This window comes from Haliotis rubra, unplaced genomic scaffold, assembly GCF_003918875.1.
Source record: "Haliotis rubra isolate DU_JTF1 unplaced genomic scaffold, ASM391887v1 Scf202, whole genome shotgun sequence".
NCBI classification, from domain to species: Eukaryota; Metazoa; Mollusca; class Gastropoda; order Lepetellida; family Haliotidae; genus Haliotis; species Haliotis rubra.
Window position 1 is genome coordinate 160,327 of NW_025766026.1, and position 22,503 is coordinate 182,829.

The 22,503-nt window shown below is 40.6% G+C and overlaps 2 protein-coding genes across 4 annotated transcripts; both read left to right on the forward strand.

The window, feature by feature from the left end:
- The first annotated feature begins 3,688 nt into the window (after positions 1 to 3,688).
- Positions 3,689 to 19,326, forward strand: LOC124275744 (interferon-induced protein 44-like). Of its 2 annotated transcripts, none has more exons than XM_046711398.1 (6): positions 3,689 to 3,918; positions 16,509 to 16,776; positions 17,209 to 17,267; positions 17,553 to 17,735; positions 18,056 to 18,202; positions 19,090 to 19,326. In XM_046711398.1, the coding sequence occupies exons 1-6, from the start codon at positions 3,706 to 3,708 to the stop codon at positions 19,309 to 19,311; spliced, it is 1,092 nt and encodes a 363-aa protein (XP_046567354.1). In that variant the 5' UTR covers positions 3,689 to 3,705; the 3' UTR covers positions 19,312 to 19,326. The 2 variants fall into 2 exon arrangements, with proteins under 2 accessions (XP_046567354.1, XP_046567353.1); XM_046711397.1 differs by lacking the exon at positions 3,689 to 3,918 and adding an exon at positions 10,940 to 11,048 and having other exon boundaries at positions 16,227 to 16,776.
- LOC124275745 (interferon-induced protein 44-like) lies at positions 4,119 to 20,763 on the forward strand. 2 transcript variants are annotated; one of them, XM_046711399.1, is made up of 7 exons: positions 4,119 to 4,183; positions 5,173 to 5,231; positions 5,500 to 5,683; positions 7,054 to 7,200; positions 8,095 to 8,266; positions 8,604 to 8,892; positions 19,710 to 20,763. In XM_046711399.1, exons 4-6 carry the CDS (start codon positions 7,162 to 7,164, stop codon positions 8,882 to 8,884), a joined length of 492 nt encoding a protein of 163 aa, XP_046567355.1. In that variant the 5' UTR covers positions 4,119 to 4,183; positions 5,173 to 5,231; positions 5,500 to 5,683; positions 7,054 to 7,161; the 3' UTR covers positions 8,885 to 8,892; positions 19,710 to 20,763. The 2 variants fall into 2 exon arrangements, with proteins under 2 accessions (XP_046567355.1, XP_046567356.1); XM_046711400.1 differs by having other exon boundaries at positions 4,120 to 4,183; positions 8,604 to 8,927; positions 19,837 to 20,763.
- The last annotated feature ends 1,740 nt before the right edge of the window (positions 20,764 to 22,503 follow it).

Consider the following 22,503-nt stretch of genomic DNA (forward strand, 5'->3'; position numbering starts at 1 on the left):
TTGAATATCAGTAATGAGATTATTAATAAAGGAAATCCTCAGGTATGTAATAAAACCCTTAGCCAAGAATTACAAAAACTTAACTTGGTGATAAATCGCGGATGTCCCTCACCATTGATGACAAAAAGAAAGACGTTTAATCTGGTGTAGGGCGCACGAAAATCAAGATTGGGATAATGTTTTCTTTTCTGATGAAAGCTCTGTCTGGCTTTTTCCGAACTCTGTGAAAATTTGGACTAAACCTATCTACCAATGGCATTATGCCCAAAACATACCTTTACTTCGATATTATCCATTACTATACTCAGCAGCCCAAAAAAACGTCACTACGAATTCAAAATTAGATAGGCGCTGTAATCAAATCATTACAGAAATGGACATAAGCGGATCCAAAATTATTTTGTTTGTGTACAATACCTTGACACAACAATAAATAACTCAGCACAATTCCAAGACATTACGGGAACGTTTGCAGTCCATTCAGACTCTTGACTTCAGTATCTAGTGTGACCACCACGAGCGGCAATATCTGCAGCACAGCGTCTATGCATGGAGAGCACCAATCGATTGATGAAGGCCATGGCACCTTGAACCACACACTGAGAGAGGCCTGGCGCAATAAACCGGCTGTGTTCGGCCTTGGTATGACATTATTCAGTCTCCTCTGAATTTCATCCCAATGATGTTCAACTGGGTTTAAATCAGGACTAAGGGCTGGCCACTGCATAATGCTGACACTGTTCCGCTGTGGGAAGTCTGGCAGTATGGGCCCGGGCGTTATCATGCTGGAAAATGTTGTTCCGGTGACATGCGAAATGTGGTATGACGTGAGGTCTGAGAGCTTGGTCGATGTAGCGCACCGCTGTGATGCGCCTCCTCTCCCTGGACCAAGGTTCTGGAACACCACAGGACCCATTCTCTGGTTCAGGTCTATTCCACCCCATAACATGATGCTTGCACTTCCCTTAGGTCTCTTTCCATAACACATTGGTCTGAGTAACGCTGGCCGAGTCGTCGCCATATTATTGTTCTGCCATCTGCACCGACTCTCATCTGTGAACAGAACAGTTCTCCATTGCCTGTATCGCCAGTTTTGGTGTTGTAGGGCAAACTGTAGACGTTCACGCCGATGTTGAGGGGTGAGGATAGGTCCACGGTAAGGTCTACGGCAATGGAGGTTCCCGCTGTTAAGACGTCGGCGTACTGCATTACTACTGATTGGTCTTCCGTGTGTTCCCACTGTCTGGCGTGCTGTTTCAAATGCCTGATGAAGGGATTCTGTACATGCTGTAGCACAACATGGCGGTCTTGTCGTCTTGTGGACAACCTTGGTCTGCCAGTACGGGGACGATCATTTGTGGTGATGGTGACCCGGAAACGTTGCTGCAGCCTGTAGATGGTCCGAACATTGACCTGGAAGTGATTGGCAACGGCTTGTGCAGTGTGGCCAGCTTCAAGTCTTCCTAGCGCCTGGTACCTCTGAGCTGTCGTGAGAATGGGCATCCTGCTGACGTTGTAATGTGAATGTTTCAACCAGGTTTGGGGGTGCATTTTATACGGCTGGTCCTTGTGAACAGCACGTGCAGTATGAGTTGCATGAAAAACATGGAGAACACCGTACCATCTCCGAGATCAGGTTGCATTTTTGAGACCATTTCCTGGGTTCCGTTCTGAGTTTGGGAAGGAATGTCTTTGCTCAGGTAAAGTTGGAGATGTTGTCAAAATATTCAATCAAAACATTAAATGAGTTTACAGTTATCCGTTTCTGCGAAGAAAAATTCCAAACTGACGTTTCTTTTGCTGCTTAGTATATGTGGACTTTCATAACTGAAAAATGTGCCCAGTGGTGGGAGAATAGTGATAGTGATGATAGTGTTTTCTTGTTAATTCATAGACTAATAGCAATAATTCATTTCATGATAACAGTCAAATATTTCACAATATTGATTAAATCAAGCATTTGTTTCTTCTTATGAGTAATTTAATTCGGATCAGCTAATAATTCGATCATGATATCAGTAATTCCAGGTATGATATCATAAATAGCTGCGACAATACCGATTGACCATATGTGGTCATATGATAAGTAAATGTGTAAACTATAAATAGAGAATCTCACCCAAGTGTCTACTGATATCAATTATATCAACACGAGTTGATAAAGTTATAAATATCAGAGCCTTGCCGAAGATTTATTGTTTGACACAGCGGTCAATGTATCTTTTGTTTAATTGTACTTTTTCGGACGTTAATGTCTGATTGAACATCCTATTTTAGCTCTATATCGCGAGAGCTCCGTGAGATACGTCCTAACGGGTTCACTGACATGCGCACAATCATATGATAAGTAAATGTGTAAACTATGATTATTGTTTGACACAGCGGCCAATGTATCTTTTGTTTAATTGTAATTCTGATGCACATATCAAACTGTTTGTTATCCCCCGCCGCGCGTTTAGCGCTAAGCGGGGATATATATAGCTCCGTCTGTCCGTCCGTACGAATTGCAATATCTTAAGAACCATTGACTGGATTCTTTTCATACTTGGTACCTAGGTTCATCGCAGAATAGGAAAGGGCCCAGTCGAGTTTGGTGACCTTGACATAATTTTCAAGGTCACAGCGACACTTTGAACATTTCAGTATGTTAAGATTGTCAGCAAGATATCTCAAGAACGGTTCACTGTACTTTTTCTTCACAGACTTTCAAGACTTCTCTTGAATGTTTTTGATAAGCAATTTCTCTATTATTATTTTTTGCATATTTCATACACCATGACATTTATGTCAAGGTCAAAGTCAGTTTTGAAACTATTTGTGTGTTTGAACAGCTACAGAGCAGAGCAAGATATCGAGAGAGGTTGACTGGTCGTGTTTTTGTTGACATTTAACTTCATCTTAAACTACGACCTTCACTTTCATTACTCTTTAAGTTTGATTTGATAATTTGCGGCGGGGGATTATATATATGTCACCTTAGTGACAACTGCTTGTTTATCTTTTGTCCCCATGTATTTGTGTATTGTAGGAGTGATTGACAACATTTGTGACATCCGATAATCTTCCGATATCGAACTTGTAAGTTTCTAAAATGGAATATTTTTAAAAGCGTAAAACTAAACTCACTCACTCTAATGCGGGATCTCGGCAGTTCTTGCTATATAGGCAACGAAATATAGGCCGTCATTGTATTGTTTTGACACGTACGCTTATGTGGAAAGAATTTTTAACTTTAGGGCTTGTATTGGGATGTCTTGCCTGATTATAATCTTGTTTGGGCCCCTTTGGATGTTTTGCTCCTTGGTAGAAATATGAACGCAAAGGACGGGAACTATTTAGATATTAAACAAATTCAGTTTGTGTTTATTCTGTTCAGAAAACCATATAAAGACAATAATAAGTCTGTGCACTGATGTATATTTCATTTGGAAATGACACTTTCTTCTAGCTGATTGAGATATGGCAGGGCCATTTGAAACGAAAATCTGTAATGGCTGAAAGTAATACAGTGTCATATTTTGATTAAGTAGAAAACATGGTGTGATGTTATATGTACCAACACAAATATGACAACTGTATGATGTAATGTTTATGCATGAACACCTACTGAATATGAATTAAATGTATGTTCTCTAGAGTTATTGAGGAGATTATGTGGTCATGAGTAAAATAACCAAGTCCTACAAGAATCAGTTATGTACCTGGATGGGAGGGAGGAAGGACTTCAATCTGCTGTACCAGGCAACCAGAGACGGATGTAGCGGCCAGACCTTCCACCAGAAGTTTGACAATAGGGGAGCAACCGTCTCCGTCTTCTACAACACTGCTGGGTATGTGTTCGGTGGCTATACATCGGTCAGCTGGTCAAGTGATGAAACCTTCAAACCAGACAACCAGGCCTTCCTGTTCAGGCTTCAGGCTGCGAATAGTTTTCAACCACAAAAGTATCCCATAAAAACGGAAAATGTGCAACATACCGTTTATCATAAACCTGACTGTGGATCTACCTTTGGAGGAGGACATGATCTGTTCCCTTTCAGTTCAACTATTAATAAACAGAACAATTACTTCCAAGGCAATGGATACACAAGTCCAAACTCTTACAGCATGTTAGGAGGCAGTACATCCACATTCACAGGAGACAATTTACAGTTTACTGATGTGGAAGTATATCAAGTTACAGGTGACAATCTCCTATACACTTTATTTGAACAAGTCACTCCTTACATTCCGTTTCCCCTGAACATTGATACCAGTGATATCCTATTAGAGCGTACTGTTTTTTGTTTTTTTCTGTCTATTTGAGTATGTCCATTACCTCTCTGTACAATATGTGACTCCAGGTTGAACTGAAGTGAAATAATCCAGAAGCTATAATTCATAAAAGTTAACATGTTGTCAAGCCTAAATGGTATTCATTTACTCCCTGACAGGAGCGATCGAAATTAATATTAATTCGAATATATCATTCAGTAATTTCTAGTGTTTATCTCGATCAGCAGCTGTTGTCTGTAAGTGTAACGACTATCATGTTCGAGGAAGACTTGGATCTCGACATGGATGTTGATTTTGTTGTAAATGAAAACAAGCTCAGTCACTAGAGTTAAATTAAACTCTTTAACTCAGTTTGTTAGTTGTCACATTTTTGGTTTGCTGGAAATTAGCTAAATTATAGGGCCTATACATTCTGATCTGATGAGGACCCACCACTTTTTACTTGTATGGTTCTGGGTCCGAAGGTGGACCAGCAGTTTTTCAGGGTTAAGGGCAAACAATGCCTGACAGTATCAACATAATTTACTGTCTGTACCAATTGTTACCATAACTCTACCATGAAGCGTAGAGTTTTAACTTAAGGAGAGATAGAGGCAAGCAAACGATGCCGTCTTGGTAACTGGCCACTTAAGGCTGTCAATGCCGTAATGGTCAAGATTGCCTGAACGATATGTAGCTCCAGGTTATACAAAAGTGAAATAGTCCAGAAGCTATAATGTTGTCAAAACAAGGTGACAATGATCTCTGACAATACCAACCAGTTTATGTTGTACTACAATTTCCTCTTCATACCAAGTGTTACTACAAGTTCAACATGAGGGTCAGTTAGTAAATGTCATGTTCTGTAAAATATCATATACTATGCATAAATGAGGATATTTGGAGGAATAATTTCAGAACACGCTGCACGCCAAGATGAGACCCCGTGGCGGCAGCTACCTGAGGTGAAACAAAAGGTTTGCATTTCGAAGATTGTTTTTTCGTACGAACTGATATATCGCTGAAGACATTTGTAAAACTTTGCTTTTGGTTTGATGGTGTAGTTCTAGTCACGTGAAGTAAGAGTATTTTGTACATCGGTCAAATAACCATTAGATAATGCAGGAAGGTATATCTTTTATGTCACTCTACAGAGATTTCAATGTTCAGTAACAACCTGTTGCGTGTAACTATCATTTCATTTGCCACTGCTGCTACCCATTGAGCCTTACCGTGTGTCCACAGGTACTGAAGTCTGAACTGGAGACGTACTCACCCCCGGGGAAGCTGGATCATGTGAACATCTTGTTGCTGGGGGCGGTTGGATCGGGCAAATCCAGCTACTTCAACACCATCAACTCTATATTCCAAGGGCGGATAACCTCCGTCGCCCGCAGCGGAAGTGCAGAACATAGTCCAACATACTACCGTACGTTGACACGTAGCCCATCTAACTGCTAATTCAATTATTTATGTTTTATGTTTATTAGGTATTTGTTGTGACGAAATGTGGAAAAGGAAAAATGTTGATATTTCACTGGAATGTAATAATGCAGCTTCATGTCAGAACTATAAAAAGTACTGTCGGAAATAGAAAAAAAACCTATTTTTTTTTTGCATTTTATCTACAATTTATGTAGTTAATAGGTGAAAATGTGAAATATCTGTTAAACTATGTTCGGCCTAACTACAGTCTTGGTAGTAGAGATATAGGAAACGTAGAAAGAGGACTTTATTGAGGAGAGATTAGTGCAGAAATGAGCAATGCGTTTTTTTCTCCTAAGTCCAAAGCGACAAGCGACTTATTTGGAACAGACCATGACTTTATGCAAATTAGTGTGCGACGATACTGTATTGCAAAGGACACTTTTTAATTCCCATTTCAAAAATAAACTTATCTTCGCGAAAAACGTTAGCTGACGTAAACAATAATAACTTTAATACTGAAAATAGTAAGGATGTAGCTACCATGGAGTTCCACCATCACTATAAAAAGGAAATAGGTAGAAGGGGTCGTCTCAAACGGTGTGTCAGGACGGGTGTCGCAGACGGTGGTTTGGGTCGGGCTGGGTGATAGAGATATCAGCAGAGATAAGATAATCCTTTAGGGGAAATAGACTGGGGAAGCAAATGGCATGTCATAACTATTTACAAATACTATCCTGTCCTGTTGATCATCGGGTGGTCATGTCACTGAGACATTGAGACATTTAATACGAAGGCTGGTTTAAGTTTTTCTATGGGTATCATACTCTGTTACATATCTCAACATAAACTTTGTGAAAGAGAGACACGTAAGATGTTAATCAATAGATGAGACATATTTAACACACATGAGAAAGCATAAAATATCTTTAAGATGACCCCTTGTGCCCGTAGGCAGCACATGCATTTCATGCCAGGTGAGTCGACGGTCCGTCGTCATATTGTCATCTATAGTCTGATCTATTGTTTTCAGCAGCTATTGGTAAACATTTTTTTTCTTGATATCCTGTTACGCATCTCCCTGAACGCCCAGTTAGGCCGATGTGGGTTATTTCGACATTTTTGCAGTTGTTTAAATTTTAGGGATACAGAGTAACAGCCTAAAACCAGTTCTTTTTTCTATTTCCTGTAGTACTTTTAGTATCAGTCCTAAATGAACAATGGTTTTGGTCCAGGAGGAAGCACTCGTGTACAGTAATTACAAAATTTGGACATTCTTGTCAAACAACTTTAGTTCAGACCCTGAACCGACCAAGTTGATATTTGCACAAATGAGTATATCAATATATCTTTTAATAACCTTCATATTTTCAGTATCGTTTGTACAAGATAAAATCGACCGACAGTCGACAGCCCTTGAAAGTTCGACTTTGTGACACAAGAGGACTTGAAGACGGTCTCAATCTTGATCTGTCGGACCTAATGGCGATCATCGACGGTCATTTGCCAGACAGGTTCACGGTAAATTTTGATGTGATGTCAAAGCATGTCGTGTACTTTCAATGAAGGCAGTCGCCAGGATCCACAGTCTGCAGATGTGTACCCCGGTTCCATGAAACGTTCATTAATTATCAAACCCTACTGTATTAATCCCTAATACTGTACTGACTTCTTAATGCATCATGAGTCAGTGGCATCACACGAGATCACTAACACAAGAGAATAGAAGTAATAAACGTGATGTTAAAACATTGGAAGGATTTTTTGATGCATGCACCTATGATATATTATTGATTTGCGATATAGGATGAAACAGTGTGATTGTTTAGAAAGAGTTCACCGTTTACGATTTTAAGGTTACATTCGATCCTAAAAATACGAAGGTCTGTGCTATTCAATCAGTTTTAGCAGCCAAATCATTATAAGTTAGCCGTGTCAGAGATACCATTTGTATCACAAAATTGCCAACGATTGACCCCTTTAAGACCCGAAAACCACTGCTTCATAGTTTCAATAATACGCGGTTATGTACACATTTCTACACAGAGCATGGTATGTCATACTTATTGTGCAGTAGACAGATGATTTATGAATGTGTATACATGTATTTCATACCATTATTAGAATCAACGAACTTGTAACATGCCATGCTTGATCACAAAAAGCAAGTTATGTTCAATTTCACTTTGCTATTCATAATCGTAATCATTTGTTTTAAAACAAGTGATATCAGTCATTGGGTTGTATGGTTCAGACTCGACAATATACAGACCGCCTTCATATAGCTGGAACATTGCTGGAGTGTGACGTTCAACAACAAACAAACAAATAGAACAAAAATTCTATTGTGGACCATGCAGTGATTGCAACACAATTCAGCTTTATTTGCTTTCTACAGTCACCTCCCTGTTTCAGTTCAACCCATCTGTTCCTATTCGTCCTGACACCCCTGGGTACAAGAAGAACCCAACCCTGAATGACCGAATCCACTGTATTGCCTTCGTGGTCGACAGCACTGCCATAGATGTCTTCCCGGACAAAATACTGCAGACGTTTAAAGCAGTTCAACACAGGGTGAATGCCCAAGGTGAAGGATGATACCAACATATCTATACTTATTTTTGTATTGTTTTAATTTTGTATTGCTCATGGTCTTATTACTTGATAACATATTTTTGACCCCGAGAGTGACGTAACAGGAACAACTATTATGCTGTGATTACAACACTGGTCCACTGACGTCATTAAACGTGAACCCAGGTTTCACTGCATGCAAAATGCATTATGCGAGAGAGTGAGGTTTCAAATTGAAAATTCACCTACGTTCCCTTACGCATGTGTTTATGATCAAAAGTTGATGCGTTATCTTTTGTCCTCTGAACGTTTGGCTTTTAAACCATTGTCCATTGATTTTTCCCCGTTAGGCCTGTCCCAGGTGGTGTTGCTGACCAAGGTGGACAAGGCGTGTGAGGTGGTCAGCAAAGACGTGTCCCAGTTGTTTATCAGCTCTGCCATCAGAGACGTTGTAGAGAAGACGGGAGAGTTGCTGGGCCTGCCTCGCTCTCACGTGTACCCGGTTAAGAATTATGAGGATGAGCTAATCCTTGATGACAACGTGACTATCGCCGCTCTGACCAGCCTTGTCCAGATGACGAGGTTCGCTGACGACTTCCTCAACGACTGTCCAGACCTTGATGAAGATTGATCAATGACGTCCCTGCTCTGACCAGTGTCGTCCAGATGACCAGATTTGTTGTCAAGACCATGTTAATGACTAATTGTCCATGTAGTATAACACACGTTCCCGAAATCAGGGCACATGTTATCTTTGTTGATGAGTTTCAAACTCTTCATTATGATGTTTGATGATAAATATCCATGTGGGATAGTTCACATTTCATCATTTGGTATGAAATGTAATTGTATGAAATTAAAATAGCTTAACAGAATCCCGCTACTGATTTGTGTTCCGAAAGGAGATAACTGGTCGTTCCAGAACCAGTGCCGCCGATTGGAGTCTGACCTCCGTTGTGAGAATACAATATATTTTTCGCTACTTAAATACATTCGTACATATTCTCAAGATGTCTTTATGTGCGTGCGTGCGTGCGTGCATGCGTGCGTGCGAACTTGAGTGTTATATTTGCGAGTTATGTACTGATGGATAAAATCTTGGTACTTTACATTAATCTGTAAGTTAGTCGCATGTTGTCTTGTTTACATACATCTTGTGTTTTGCATGCAAAACAATTGTGATTATTTTCGCGAACACATTTAACAATTGAAGTATATGTGTGTAATTTTATACATACACTAGGGCAGTCTCTATCTTGCTGAGTGAGGTCAAGGCCGCATCTGTAATCAGCAATGCATCAGCAACATCCCTGCCACCATACGAGCCCTGATAACACAAACTAAAGTAACAAGCTTTTCACGCAGTCAGTTCTGTCACGTATGGTGTCCTCGGATTGTCCTATTCGTCTCGGGGCGATCAAAATTAGTGGTTAAAGCATTCGCTGGTTATGCCCATGGCTCGGGTTCGATTTCCCACTTGGGTACAATGTGTGAAGCCCATTTCTGGGTTCCCCCCACCGTGATATTGCTGGACTATTGCTAGCAAAGCGGCACACACACAACAAAGGTAAATTCACTCACTCAGTTATTCGTGCTCGTCTAGATACATCAGGAACACACTGAGCACACAAGACATACTTCAATAAAGGTCGAACAATTGCAAATGATGACGGGTTGTAAATGTGCAACGGTCAGATGAAAATGGACAATCTACGCAGTGTAATCGACTGATGTACGACGGTACCCAACCCGTTACACCTAGGGTGTTCCTGGAGAAATGACTGTGTATCCAAATTCACCTCTCTTCTAATGTCAGATAGGAACAATGGCGTGACTAATATCTCGTGGAATCGTTGAAAACCCATTCTGCAACCAAATATTAATAACTAGATACTAATAGTAATACTAATACTAGCTAGTAATATTAATACTTAATACTAATAGCTACATTTGACACTGAATAGTAACTACACTATATACAGTATATGATCTTTATGATAACAGCTTCATGCCAATATTAATACTAATAACTAAATGTTAATGTTGATATTAATAGTAACTTTACTATGTGCTTTTATTGTGGGTTACGGTGACGAAGTCATAGAACCAGTGGCTGCCACTATGTATTATTGATAAGGGACCGTTCATAATTTTTGGCTAGTGGGGGTGATGCTGACTTTTATGGAGAAGAATGTACAATGTGAATGACCCTCCCTAAACTTTAGGTACAAAGTAAGTGATCCCCCCAGCATGTCATGTACAAAATCAATGACAACCTCCCCCCTCCCCTTCCCATACATTTCAAGCACAATTGAAAAAAAAAGTATGTAGAGAATTGCTGACCCACCTAGTAAATGTGTACAAAATTGCTGACCCCCTTACCTCCCCCTTAAACCCCTACCTGACCCCGCCCCTTTAAAATCATGATCATCCCCTCTCTCCCCTTTACTCTTCTCCACCCCCACCCCCACCCCACCCCACCCCAATTGTGAACAGTCCCTAAGTGTGCATTGTTCATGTCCATATGCTGTTCTACAGCATTACCCCACATAATAATAGTAATAAAGGGTCCCTGTCCGCTCTAACCCGTGGAAACAAAGACGAATCTGTGATATCAGTAACTTATAAAAAATAACTGGTTGAAGTGTTGTAAAATGTTGTCTTATTTCCTGGATCGTTTACATGAAGGGACACAACTCCATGACCTAGTTTACAAACAGAAAGTATGATTCGGAGAAACTATCGATATACACGTAAACTGTTCCGAATGATTTCAACCGCTTTGTGATTCAAAGGTACATATTTGATTTTTCTGACGATGTACCCTGACTCTTATTATTAATTCTGCTATAATATGTCATATTCAATGAATAATTATAACCGTGGGAACGACTTGTGTCCACTACCGTGATGCGAGAGCCGACATTTGGGGACATCGGGTCACACAGTGAATTGGGTACCTAGCACATATTATCAACAATATGAACTCGGCTTCCGCTTATATATCAGCCTGGTTCCCTGGGACTATTGCGCCTGTGCTAACGCTCCGACACTGACCCAGGACAACCACTGCCGAATGGCGGCCTTCACTGCAGGGAGACGCGCCATACATTTACTATAGAAAAATCCGAGAACGGGTGGTTAAAATTTTTTCATAGCATTTTCATCGATACTATGGCAAAATATACGTCACCAGAACAACGGCCGTCGTTACTTTCAGTGTACGAACACGTTATTTAAGCAGTTTCGAGACACGAAAATCGTCGTCACACTGGCGATATGTAAACAATGACACACCCCCTATTTTCATCACCGACATGTGCTTTGATATTTCGTGTCAGCTCGCTATTGCCACGAAACCGTACACATAAACCATGGATCTGAACGACCACATTGATTGACTGTAGTTAGTATCTTTTTTTTGCAAATTTGATGACGAAAATATCGCCGATTATGTCCCATGTCTTCCAGCGTTTCAGGGTAGGTTTAGCGGATACATTTTTCGATCGTCTTGTGAAATTACAATTTAAAGCGTTTAGATCATATGGATGCTGTTAATGACAAGGTTTATCATTCTGATATTTAGCCTCTGCAAAACAACATGAAACAGTTAACATATATACCAATATCATTCAGAAATGTTTATGATTATAATAAAACATTGTTAATCAAATTATCTGTATACAAAAATGCACATACACAGCTCAAAACTATAAATTTGATAGGTTATATTACTAAACTGAATATATAAAATACATGGTATTATCAGTCTGTTAATACATTGGTATAACATATATGTGAAGAAGAACTTTTTAGACAGATAAACATTCTACTATTTGTGAACTGTTGAATTAAGTGTGATTTTTTCAATGAAACCTGTCATGAGAACTGTAGTTTTTATGGCTTGAAGCCAGTATCAGAGAATACATTTGCTGTACATTGGTTATTTTGAGCATGATAACCCTGGTGTTATTAGAATAGATCTGATACAAATCATCTGATATCAGCAGTTTTTCAGTCAGATATCAGTAACTAGTTTGGTTAAATGCTGCTATGGACTGTTTGCATTACTTTATTTTACTTGACACCAGTGCATGCACACATAATTCAACACACCATCAGTGATGTTGTTTTGAAGTTTGGATCAAAAAGCTTATGGTGTGTATCTTGAAATTGTGTCTTTATATAGATATTTGGTATTGTGTTAACACTAAAGCACTAACTACTCTTGGTGCACAGAGTAAAAAGGCTCTTATGGCATTGTACAGATGTCAAAAGAAAGTTGAAAATAAACCATGTCAAGATTAATTATGATATTTCATGCTATGATTGTTCCTATAGTGTGTAATGGTGCAGAAGGATAGGGGACCTCATATTGTAAAATTATTGAAGATGTACAGAATATAATGTGTAAATGGTTTCTCAATACAGCAAACAATGCTATGGTTTGGGGCCTAGAATGTGGCAGAACCCCTCTCCAACTTGTGCACACCACAAGCCCTATAAGGTATTGGTGCAGGCTACTGTATTTGGATGAACGCAAACTGCCTCTCCAATGCCGTACCACATGGCTCCTCATATTAAAAACATTCTGTTTAGACTCATTCATATTTAGAATATTCTGATTTGAATATGTGTGGTTAGCACAAGATGTGAAGATATTTATTCGCCTTTTGAGACAAAGATCATTTGACAACCTACAACAAGCAGGGCGTGGTTCTATCAACAGTTTATCTGTTTCCTTCTATTAACAGCATTTTAAAACAAAGAATCTTACACTTCCTATCCCTGTACACCTAAGACTATGCATGGCTCTTTTCAGATGTAGTAAGTTTAAATTTCCAGTCGATTTTGGAGGATACACAAATATATCATAATGTGTCCGTTTTCCTATTATATACAAAACTGTAGCTATATATGGGGTGGGGAATGGTTTACATTCAATGTTAGATATAATGGCCCGATGTGTAATCAACTTCCCAGTAGAGTCACGCAGATGTTGCCATACTATGACTAATGTTAAACTAAAATGAAAATAGGGTGTATGTCATTGTTTACATATCGCCAATGTTACGACGATTTTCGTGACTCGAAACTGCTTAAATAACGTGTTCGTACACTGAAAGTAACGATGGCCGTTGTTCTGGTGACGTATATTTTGCCATAGTATCGATGAAAATGCTATGAAAAAATTTTAACCACCCGTTCTCGGATTTTTCTATAGTAAATGTATGGCGCGTTTCCCTGCAGTGAAGGCCGCCATTCGGCAGTGGTTGCCTGGGTCAGTGTCGGAGCGTTAGCACTGGCGCAATAGACCCAGGGAACCAGGAGCGTTAGCACAGACGCAATAGACCCAGGGAACCAGGAGCGTTAGCACAGACGCAATAGACCCAGGGAACCAGGAGCGTTAGCACAGGCGCAATAGACCCAGGGAACCAGGAGCGTTAGCACAGGCGCAATAGACCCAGGGAACCAGGAGCGTTAGCACAGACGCAATAGACCCAGGGAACCAGGCAATAGCGTTAGGGCGCACAGGCGCAATAGACCCAGGGAACCAGGGCGTTAGCACAGGCGCAATAGACCCAGGGAACCAGGGCGTTAGCACAGGCGCAATAGACCCAGGGAACCAGGAGCGTTAGCACAGGCGCAATAGACCCAGGGAACCAGGGCGTTAGCACAGGCGCAATAGACCCAGGGAACCAGGAGCGTTAGCACAGGCGCAATAGACCCAGGGCGAACCAGGAGCGGGCGCACAGGCGCAATAGACCCAGGGAACCAGGAGCGTTAGCACAGGCGCAATAGACCCAGGGAACCAGGAGCGTTAGACCCAGGGAACCCAGCGTTAGCAACAGGCGTTAGACCCAGGGAACCAGGGCGTTAGCACAGGCGCAATAGACCCAGGGAACCAGGAGCGTTAGCACAGACGCAATAGACCCAGGGAACCAGGAGCGTTAGCACAGGCGCAATAGACCCAGGGAACCAGGAGCGTTAGCACAGACGCAATAGACCCAGGGAACCAGGAGCGTTAGCACAGACGCAATAGACCCAGGGAACCAGGAGCGTTAGCACAGGCGCAATAGACCCAGGGAACCAGGAGCGTTAGCACAGGCGCAATAGACCCAGGGAACCAGGCTGATATATAGGCGGAAGCCGAGTTCATATTGTTGATAATATGTGCTAGGTACCCAATTCACTTACTAATCTTGCATTGCAAGCTTGTGTTGTTCCATTTGAGCTGACGCCACGAGTGTTATGTACAATCGACGTGGCCTTTGAGAGTCACTGGCGTGTGCATACATGTATTTCAGCTGTAGACGTGTTGTGGTGATGATAGTCCTCTACAGTCTTGTGGTACTTATTGTGCACATTAATTGTATGGCGGTGGGGTAGCCAAGTGGTCAAAGCGATCGTTCTTCACGCCGAAGACAAGGGTTCAATTCCCGACAGGGGTACAATGCGTGGTGCTCATTTGTGGAAAGCCCCGCCGTGATATGTCTGGAACATTGCTAACAGAGGCGTAAAACATAACTCACTCACAACAAAATGTAAATTAGGACTGAACATTTGCTACAAGTCAAAACATTGATTACACAACAGTCTCGTTTCCTGTTGACTGGGTTCCATCCTATTGCGCAACTTACTACAATAACCAGTCCAGAATTTTGAGACCGCTCATTCAACTGGATATATAAATATTAATCAGTATAATTTGCTACATCTAATCACTTGTATATTGCAACACTACTCTCCTTCTAATCCTTTCGAACACGTCGTGCAGCGAGCTCTGTCGCACAGCGTGCTCTGACAAACGGAAATCTGGAAATAGTGGAAATCTCAAAACGAGGCTCGGCCACTAGAAATGTTTGGCGGTCTGGTATATCAATCACATGGTACGTTACCAAAATACACTTAATAAGCGCAAAGAACACATAACAGGTGTAACCAGTGAGCCAGATGAATTGTGAATTAGTGTACGACCTCTTCCAACAGGGGCAGTCTGTGACGTCTTATAGTTACCGACATGCTGCCTAAACCTCGACATAAAATATAGAAATACGATATTTTTAAACTTTGAAAATAAAATCAATTTGTGAAAAACATTTTCTTATAAAACTAGGGATTGAAATTCAGTGTAACCATAGATGTTTGTGGTGTCTCTTTTTACTTTCACACGAGAAAATTTGGATATGCCGAAAAGTAGGTCATTATCTGAATTAGTTAATGGTCCCATGAAGATCCGGGGTAGAATAGGTCTTCAGCAACCCATGCTTGCTGTAAAAGGCGACTGTGCTTGTCGTAAGAGGCGACTAACGGGATCGGGTGGTCAGGCTCGCTGACTTGGTTGAGACTTGTCATCGGTTCCCAATTGCGCAGATTGATGTTCATGCTGTTGATCACTGGATTGTCTGGTCCAGACTCGATTATTTACAGACCGCCGCCATATAGCTGGAATATTGCTGAGTGCGGCGTAAAACTTAACTCACTCACTCACTCACTGAATTGGTTAATGAGACTGATGTTTCGGTTGTGTACTGAAAGGGGCGCAGGGATGGTTGAGGTGGGATATGTTTTACACTACATCAGCACAACAAGCTATAAGTCTTAAATTAGATTTAATATAATCATAGGGGCATACAGATTTTTGAGGGGACCATGGAATTTTCAGCAAATTCAGCCATTTGAAACGTAAATCTATAATAACTGAAAGAATACAATTTCTGATCAAGTGGAAAACATCATGGTGTGATATTATATATACCGCACACAAACATAAATACTTGTGGAATGTACATGCATGAACACCTGCTGATGATGAATAAATCTGTATATTCTCTGAGCAGTGTCATATTTTGATCAAGTACAAAAAAACATACTGTGATATTATATATACCGCATACAAATATGACAACTGTATTATGTAATGTATATGCATGAACACCTACTAATTATGAATAAATCTGTATGTTCTCTAGAGTTATTGAGGAGATTCTGTGGTCATGAGTAAACTAACCAAGGCTTACAAGGATCAGTTATGTACCTGGATAGGAGGGAGGAAAGACTTCAATCTGCTGTACCAGGCAGCCAGAGACGGATGTAGCGGCCCGGCCTTCCATCAGAAGTGTGACAACAGTGGAGCAACCGTCTCCGTCTGCTACAACACGGCTGGATATGTGTTCGGTGGCTATACATCGGTCAGCTGGTCAAGTGATGGAACCTTCAAACCAGACAACCAAGCCTTCCTGTTCGGGCTTCAGGCTGCGAATAGTTTTCAACCACAAAAGTATCCCGTAAAGACGGCCAATTTGCAGCATACCGTCTATCATAATGCTCAGTATGGACCTACCTTTGGAGGAGGACATGATCTGTGCACTTTCACTTCAACTATTAACAAACAGAGCAATTATTTCCAAGGCAATGGACACATGAGTTTTAACCACACTTACGACATGCAAGGACATGATGTCACCAACTTCACAGGAAACAATCTTCAGTTTACTGATGTGGAAGTATATCAAGTTACAGGTGACAGTATCTTAAACCTTTCATTGAACAATTATATCTTTATTTTCCATTTGCTAAAGAGAACGCTGTGTACAGATATCAGTGATTGCCTGTTCAAGGTAGAGTTTTAACTTGAGGAGAGATAGAGGCAAGCAAACGATGCCGTCTTGATAACTGGTCACTTAAGGCTTTCAATGCCGTAATGGTCAAGATTGCCTGAACGATATGTAGCTCCAGGTTATACAAAAGTGAAATAGTCCAGAAGCTATAATGTTGTCAAAACAAGGTGACAATTATCTCTGACAATACCAACCAGTTTATGTTGTACTACAATTTTCCTCTTCATACCAAGTGTTACCACAAGTTCAACACGAGGGTCAGTTAGTAAATGTTATGTTCTGTAAAATATCATATACTATGCATAAATGAGGATATTTGGAGGAATAATTTCAGAACACGCTGCACGCAAAGATGAGACACCGTGGCGGAAGCTACCTGAGGTGAAACAAAAGGTTTGGATTTTCGACTTGTTACAAAGATTGACCTTTCCTACGAACTGACCCATTCCTGAAGACATTTGGGAAACTTTGCTTTTGGTCTGATGGTGTAGTTCTAGTCAAGAAGAACAAGAGTAATCATACATCGGTCAAATAGCCATTAGCTAATACAGGAAGGTGTGTCTGTTATGTCACTCCACAGATATTCTAATGTCCAATTACAACCTGTTACTTGTAACTATCAGTTTACTTGCAGCTGTTGTTTCCTGCTACACATTGAGATTTAACGTGTGTCCACAGGTACTGAAGTCTGAACTGGAAACGTACTCACCCCCGGGGAAGCTGGATCATGTGAACATCTTGTTGCTGGGGGCGGTTGGATCGGGCAAATCCAGCTACTTCAACACCATCAACTCTATATTCCAAGGGCGGATAACCTCCGTCGCCCGCAGTGGGAGTGCAGAACACAGTCTAACAACTACTGTAGGTTGACACGTATCCCATCTAACTACTAATTCAATGAGTTATTTGTTATGTTTATTTGGTAAATAGAATGACTAGATGCTGAAAAGGTAAAAGTATACTGATATCTTTCACTGGAACGAAATAATGCAGCTTCATGTATGAACTAGTATCAGTCCTCAATGAGCAATGGTTTTGATCCATGAGAAAGCACACACGTAAAGCAATTACAAAATTTGGACTTTCTTGTCAAATAACATTTACTTCAGTTCCTGACCCAAATAAGTTGATAATTTCACAAATGATTACATCAATATATCTTTTATTGATCTTATTTTCAGTATCGTTTGTACAAGATAAAATCGACCGACAGTCGACAGCCCTTGAAGGTTCGACTTTGTGACACAAGGGGACTTGAAGACGGTCTCAATCTTGATCTGTCGGACCTGATGGCGATCATCGACGGTCATTTGCCGGACAGATTCACGGTAATATCTTATCTCATTTGCACTTCCAATGAAGGCAGTCTGCAGATATGGATCTGGTTCCATGAAACGTTCATTAATTAGAAGACCATGTATTATACACTAATACTGCATTAAATTCTTTTACATCATTAGTCAGTGACATCATTGATGTACCTGTAATATTCGTTTGCCGTTTTTCCTGTGACTTAAGTTATAGACATCAACTATATATATGTAAAGATATGAATATGTTTAATTTAGTTTATATATCAGTATCGAACAGAACTGAAAATATCTCTATTTATATTTACTATATCTCTTCTACTTTGGATTTCAGGATTATCTTTTCAATTATTTACCGACATCTTGAAACTATTAATGATATCTTTAAGTATAATACAGATATCTTTAAAACGATTGAAGATATCAGTTATTTCTTAATGATTAATACATCGGCATATCATATTTTAGCATATCATTACCAAATGTAAATGTTTTCATTGTCCTGTCATTAGATTCGGGGAATCAGCTAAATATTCTTACAAACCCAACTGGCTCGTTTATTAGAATACTGTAACGTTTGAGGACTTACTGTTAATATTGATAAAACCAATGTGGTCATGTTATGAAAATCAAATATTCCACTAAGATATGTTTTTTACTTCCTGTTTGCATGCATGCCAATTGCATACATCAATGTTCATAATGTGAGTCATCGGATTGTCCGGTCCAGACTTGACCGCCCTGGTTACAGACCGCCATTATAATGCTGGGATATTGCGGAGTGCGGTGATGAACAACAAACAAACAAACAAACAAACAACTGCAACACAAGTTGCAGAGACCATGCAGCAAACCGTACTACGGCTGCAACACGATTCAACTTTATTTGCATCCGATGGTTTCAGTTCAACCCATCTGTTCCAATTCGTCCTGACATCCCAGGGTACAAGAAGAACCCAACCCTGAATGACCGAATCCACTGTATTGCCTTCGTGGTCGACAGCACTGCCATAGATGTCTTCCCAGACAAAATACTACAGACGTTCAAAGCAGTTCAACACAGGGTGAATGTCCAAGGTGAACTACTGATACCAGGATATTTATACATAATTTCCAAATCTATATGATTTGTACCAGTGAAAGTGAGTACACTGGCAAATCCATTATGCAACATTGAAACATTATGTAGAGGTTTCAAAGAGAACATTCCTCTGCGTTCCCTGACGCATGTGTGTATGATAAAAGTCCGTGATAAAAATGCTGTGTATCATCTTTGTCCTCTAATCGCTTGGCTTTAAAACCACTGTTCATTATTTTTCCCCTGTTAGGCCTGCCGCAGGTGGTGTTGCTGACCAAGGTGGACAAGGCGTGTGAGGTGGTCAGCAAAGACGTGTCCCAGTTGTTTATCAGCTCTGCCATCAGAGACGTTGTAGAGAAGACGGGAGAGTTGCTGGGCCTGCCTCGCTCTCACGTGTACCCGGTTAAGAATTATGAGGATGAGTTGGTCCTTGATGACAACGTGACAATCCCTGCTCTGACCAGCTTTGTCCAGATGACGAGGTTCGCTGACGACTTCCTCAACGACTGTCCAGACCTTGATGAAGACTGATCAATGACGTCCCTGTTCTGACCAGTGTCGTCCAGATGACCACATTTGCTGATCGCTTCGTTAATGACTGTCAAGACAATTGTTTTGACTCGTGTTATCTTTGTTGCTGAGTGTCAAACTCTTCATTATAATGTTTGAAGATGAGTATCCCTGTGGGATTATTATCATTCTTCTAGAATGTAGTTGAAAACTCATTTCATCATGTGAAATTAACAGTGCTTCCAGTTTCTTATTACATATTTGTCCCTAGATCTAGTGGATACACACCTAACCTGTACTTCAGCTTTATGTATACCTGATATTTTCTAGGTTCTCATGAATTGCATGTTGAAATCAAGTGATTCTGAATTTTATTTCATTCTACCATGACACAGATTATTTTTTCTTCATATGGATGTAGCATTAACCAGTTATATGACATAATTACATCAAATTATACTTAATTCGGTAAAAGAAGATCCAAGTTAGCAGTTTTGTTGTGTAAATTTATCATATTTTACTCAAAACAACGTGAATGTAAACAATGTATGGTCACCATGAGTACGCCACCAATCTCATTGTCACTCTTCAAATAGGATTGTTGTGATTGCATGTATCACCACTGCCGACCAAAATAGATCACTGTAAAAATATCCTTATTAATATGTGTGTTGATTCGTACAGTGGATTTATATTTGTCTTTCAAAACTGATCTGCGTTTACGTCATAGGCTACACTTCACCTAATGGGATTTGTTTCCACAAAAATCATCATGCGGACAATATTTCTTGAATTCTTAAAGTAGAACGGGCACAATGGTGGGTTTTTAAACAGAGGGTGCACATGCACATGCACACGCACACGGACACAGTCACGAACAGAAACACGTGCTGGGACTAAAACTGACTTCCCTAGTAATGATACAAAATTATAAAGACTGTATAATTATTGTAAACTGTAATCACAATTTTAATAAAGTGTTGTTGCCATATTTTGTTTCAAGTGTGTTTTACGGCGATGTGATATGGCACAAGAGTTTGTAAATCAAAGTTTTAGACGTTACTGTCCTATGCAGAAAACTACGGGTTTCCCGTAGCAAGCAGAATGAAAGCCGTTAATATGTTGCTGCTGGGAGCCGGTGGGGAGGGAAGGAAATCCAGCTGCTGGGTTGTGTTCCAAAGGGTGATATTCTTCACTACGTAAATACATTCGTACATATTGTACATTCGTAAGCGTACGTGTGTATTTGAGTGCAATATCTGCGAGTTATGTACTCACAGTTAAAATCTTGGGGCATTACAATATGTAATCTGTAGAATAGGTGCATGTTGCCTTGTTGTTTAAAAGTGACAGACATATCAATTACAGTAATTCTGCAAGATCATGAATTTTCATCGTCGTTATCGATGTATCAAAGTATCACATGGCATCAAAGTGTATTCTTAAACAACAGCATTTACATTCTCGAACATAACCCGTGAGATCCGGGTTAGAAGTGGTCTTCAGCACGCCATGCTTGTTGAAGGCGACTAACGGGATCGGGTATACAGTCAGGCTCACAGACTTGGTCGTTACATGTTACTTGTCATCGTATTGCGTAGATCGAGCTCATGCTGTTGATCACTGGATTGTCTGACGAAGACTCGATTATTTACAGGCCGCCACTATATAGCTGGAATATTGCTGAGTATGGCATTAAACTACAAATCAATCAAGCCTCAGCTTCATGGAAACGCCAGAGCAGACCATTTACTTTTCGCTCGCTAGTAGAAACCGACTAAACCAGGGACGTACGTCACATCCTTCAAGAATCAGTGATTGAGTGAGTGAGTGAAGTTTTACGGTGCACTCAGCAATATTCCAGCTATATGGCGGCGGTCTATAAATAATCGAGTCTGGACCAGACAGTCCAGTGATCAACAGCACGAGCATCGATCTGCGCAAATGGGAACCGATGGCATGTGTCAACTAAGTCAGCGAGCCTGACCACCCGATCCCGTAGGTCGCCTTTTACGACAAGCATAGTCGCTTTTACAGCAAGCATGGGTTGCTGAAGACATATATAATAAATGACAAAATGGTGAGTGTCAATTTGACATCTTCCCGGGTCCTTGTTCCAGTTAGGACAGCGTGTTAGTTCTGTCATTGGTTATTAACTAAACTTGATCACGTGATGCAGGTCTACGGCTTTGTTGAACCATTCCATCATTGAATAATGAACAGACTTAAGATCACAAACGTCCCCGTCCCAAATATCTGGCTACATTTTGCGTCAATGAGTATTGAATCACATCAACAAATATAGTTATCCGTGGCAACACTGTTTGCTAAGAAGACTGACAAAATGATAATAGGCGACTTATATAGCGCTTAACTCCACTTCGCACGGGTATGCTCTAAGCACACATCAAGATGGACATCATTACCCTGGATAACCCGAGCTGCCTGTGTGGCGCTAGAAGGTTAATAATCATATGGCTTATTCCACCGGGTACCCATTCTCCGCCTGTGTGAACTGAGGCAATTTTATACAAACTCGCTTGCCTAAGGTCACCGTGCTTCGTTGGGGGCAGTACAGAAATCCTAAAAGCTCTCAGGAGTCAAGCTGACAAACACGGCCACTCTTTCGAGGACTCGCCGTGACCAAAATGCCCAACTTCTACTGATTTGTACCTTGGGCTCTACACACAAGACAACCCACATCCACATAAACTAGAAACTCAACAATCGG

Coding starts and splice junctions, on each gene's coding strand:
- LOC124275744 (XM_046711397.1), top strand. CDS start 16,251: ATGAGTAAACTAACCAAGGCTTACAAGGATCAGTTATGTACCTGGATA. Junction 17,268..17,552: donor TACCTGAGGTGAAACAAAAG/GTTTGGATTTTC, acceptor GTGTGTCCACAG/GTACTGAAGTCTGAACTGGA. Junction 17,736..18,055: donor AACACAGTCTAACAACTACT/GTAGGTTGACAC, acceptor TCTTATTTTCAG/TATCGTTTGTACAAGATAAA.
- LOC124275745 (XM_046711399.1), top strand. CDS start 7,162: ATGGCGATCATCGACGGTCATTTGCCAGACAGGTTCACG. Junction 7,201..8,094: donor ATTTGCCAGACAGGTTCACG/GTAAATTTTGAT, acceptor TCCCTGTTTCAG/TTCAACCCATCTGTTCCTAT. Junction 8,267..8,603: donor ACACAGGGTGAATGCCCAAG/GTGAAGGATGAT, acceptor TTTCCCCGTTAG/GCCTGTCCCAGGTGGTGTTG.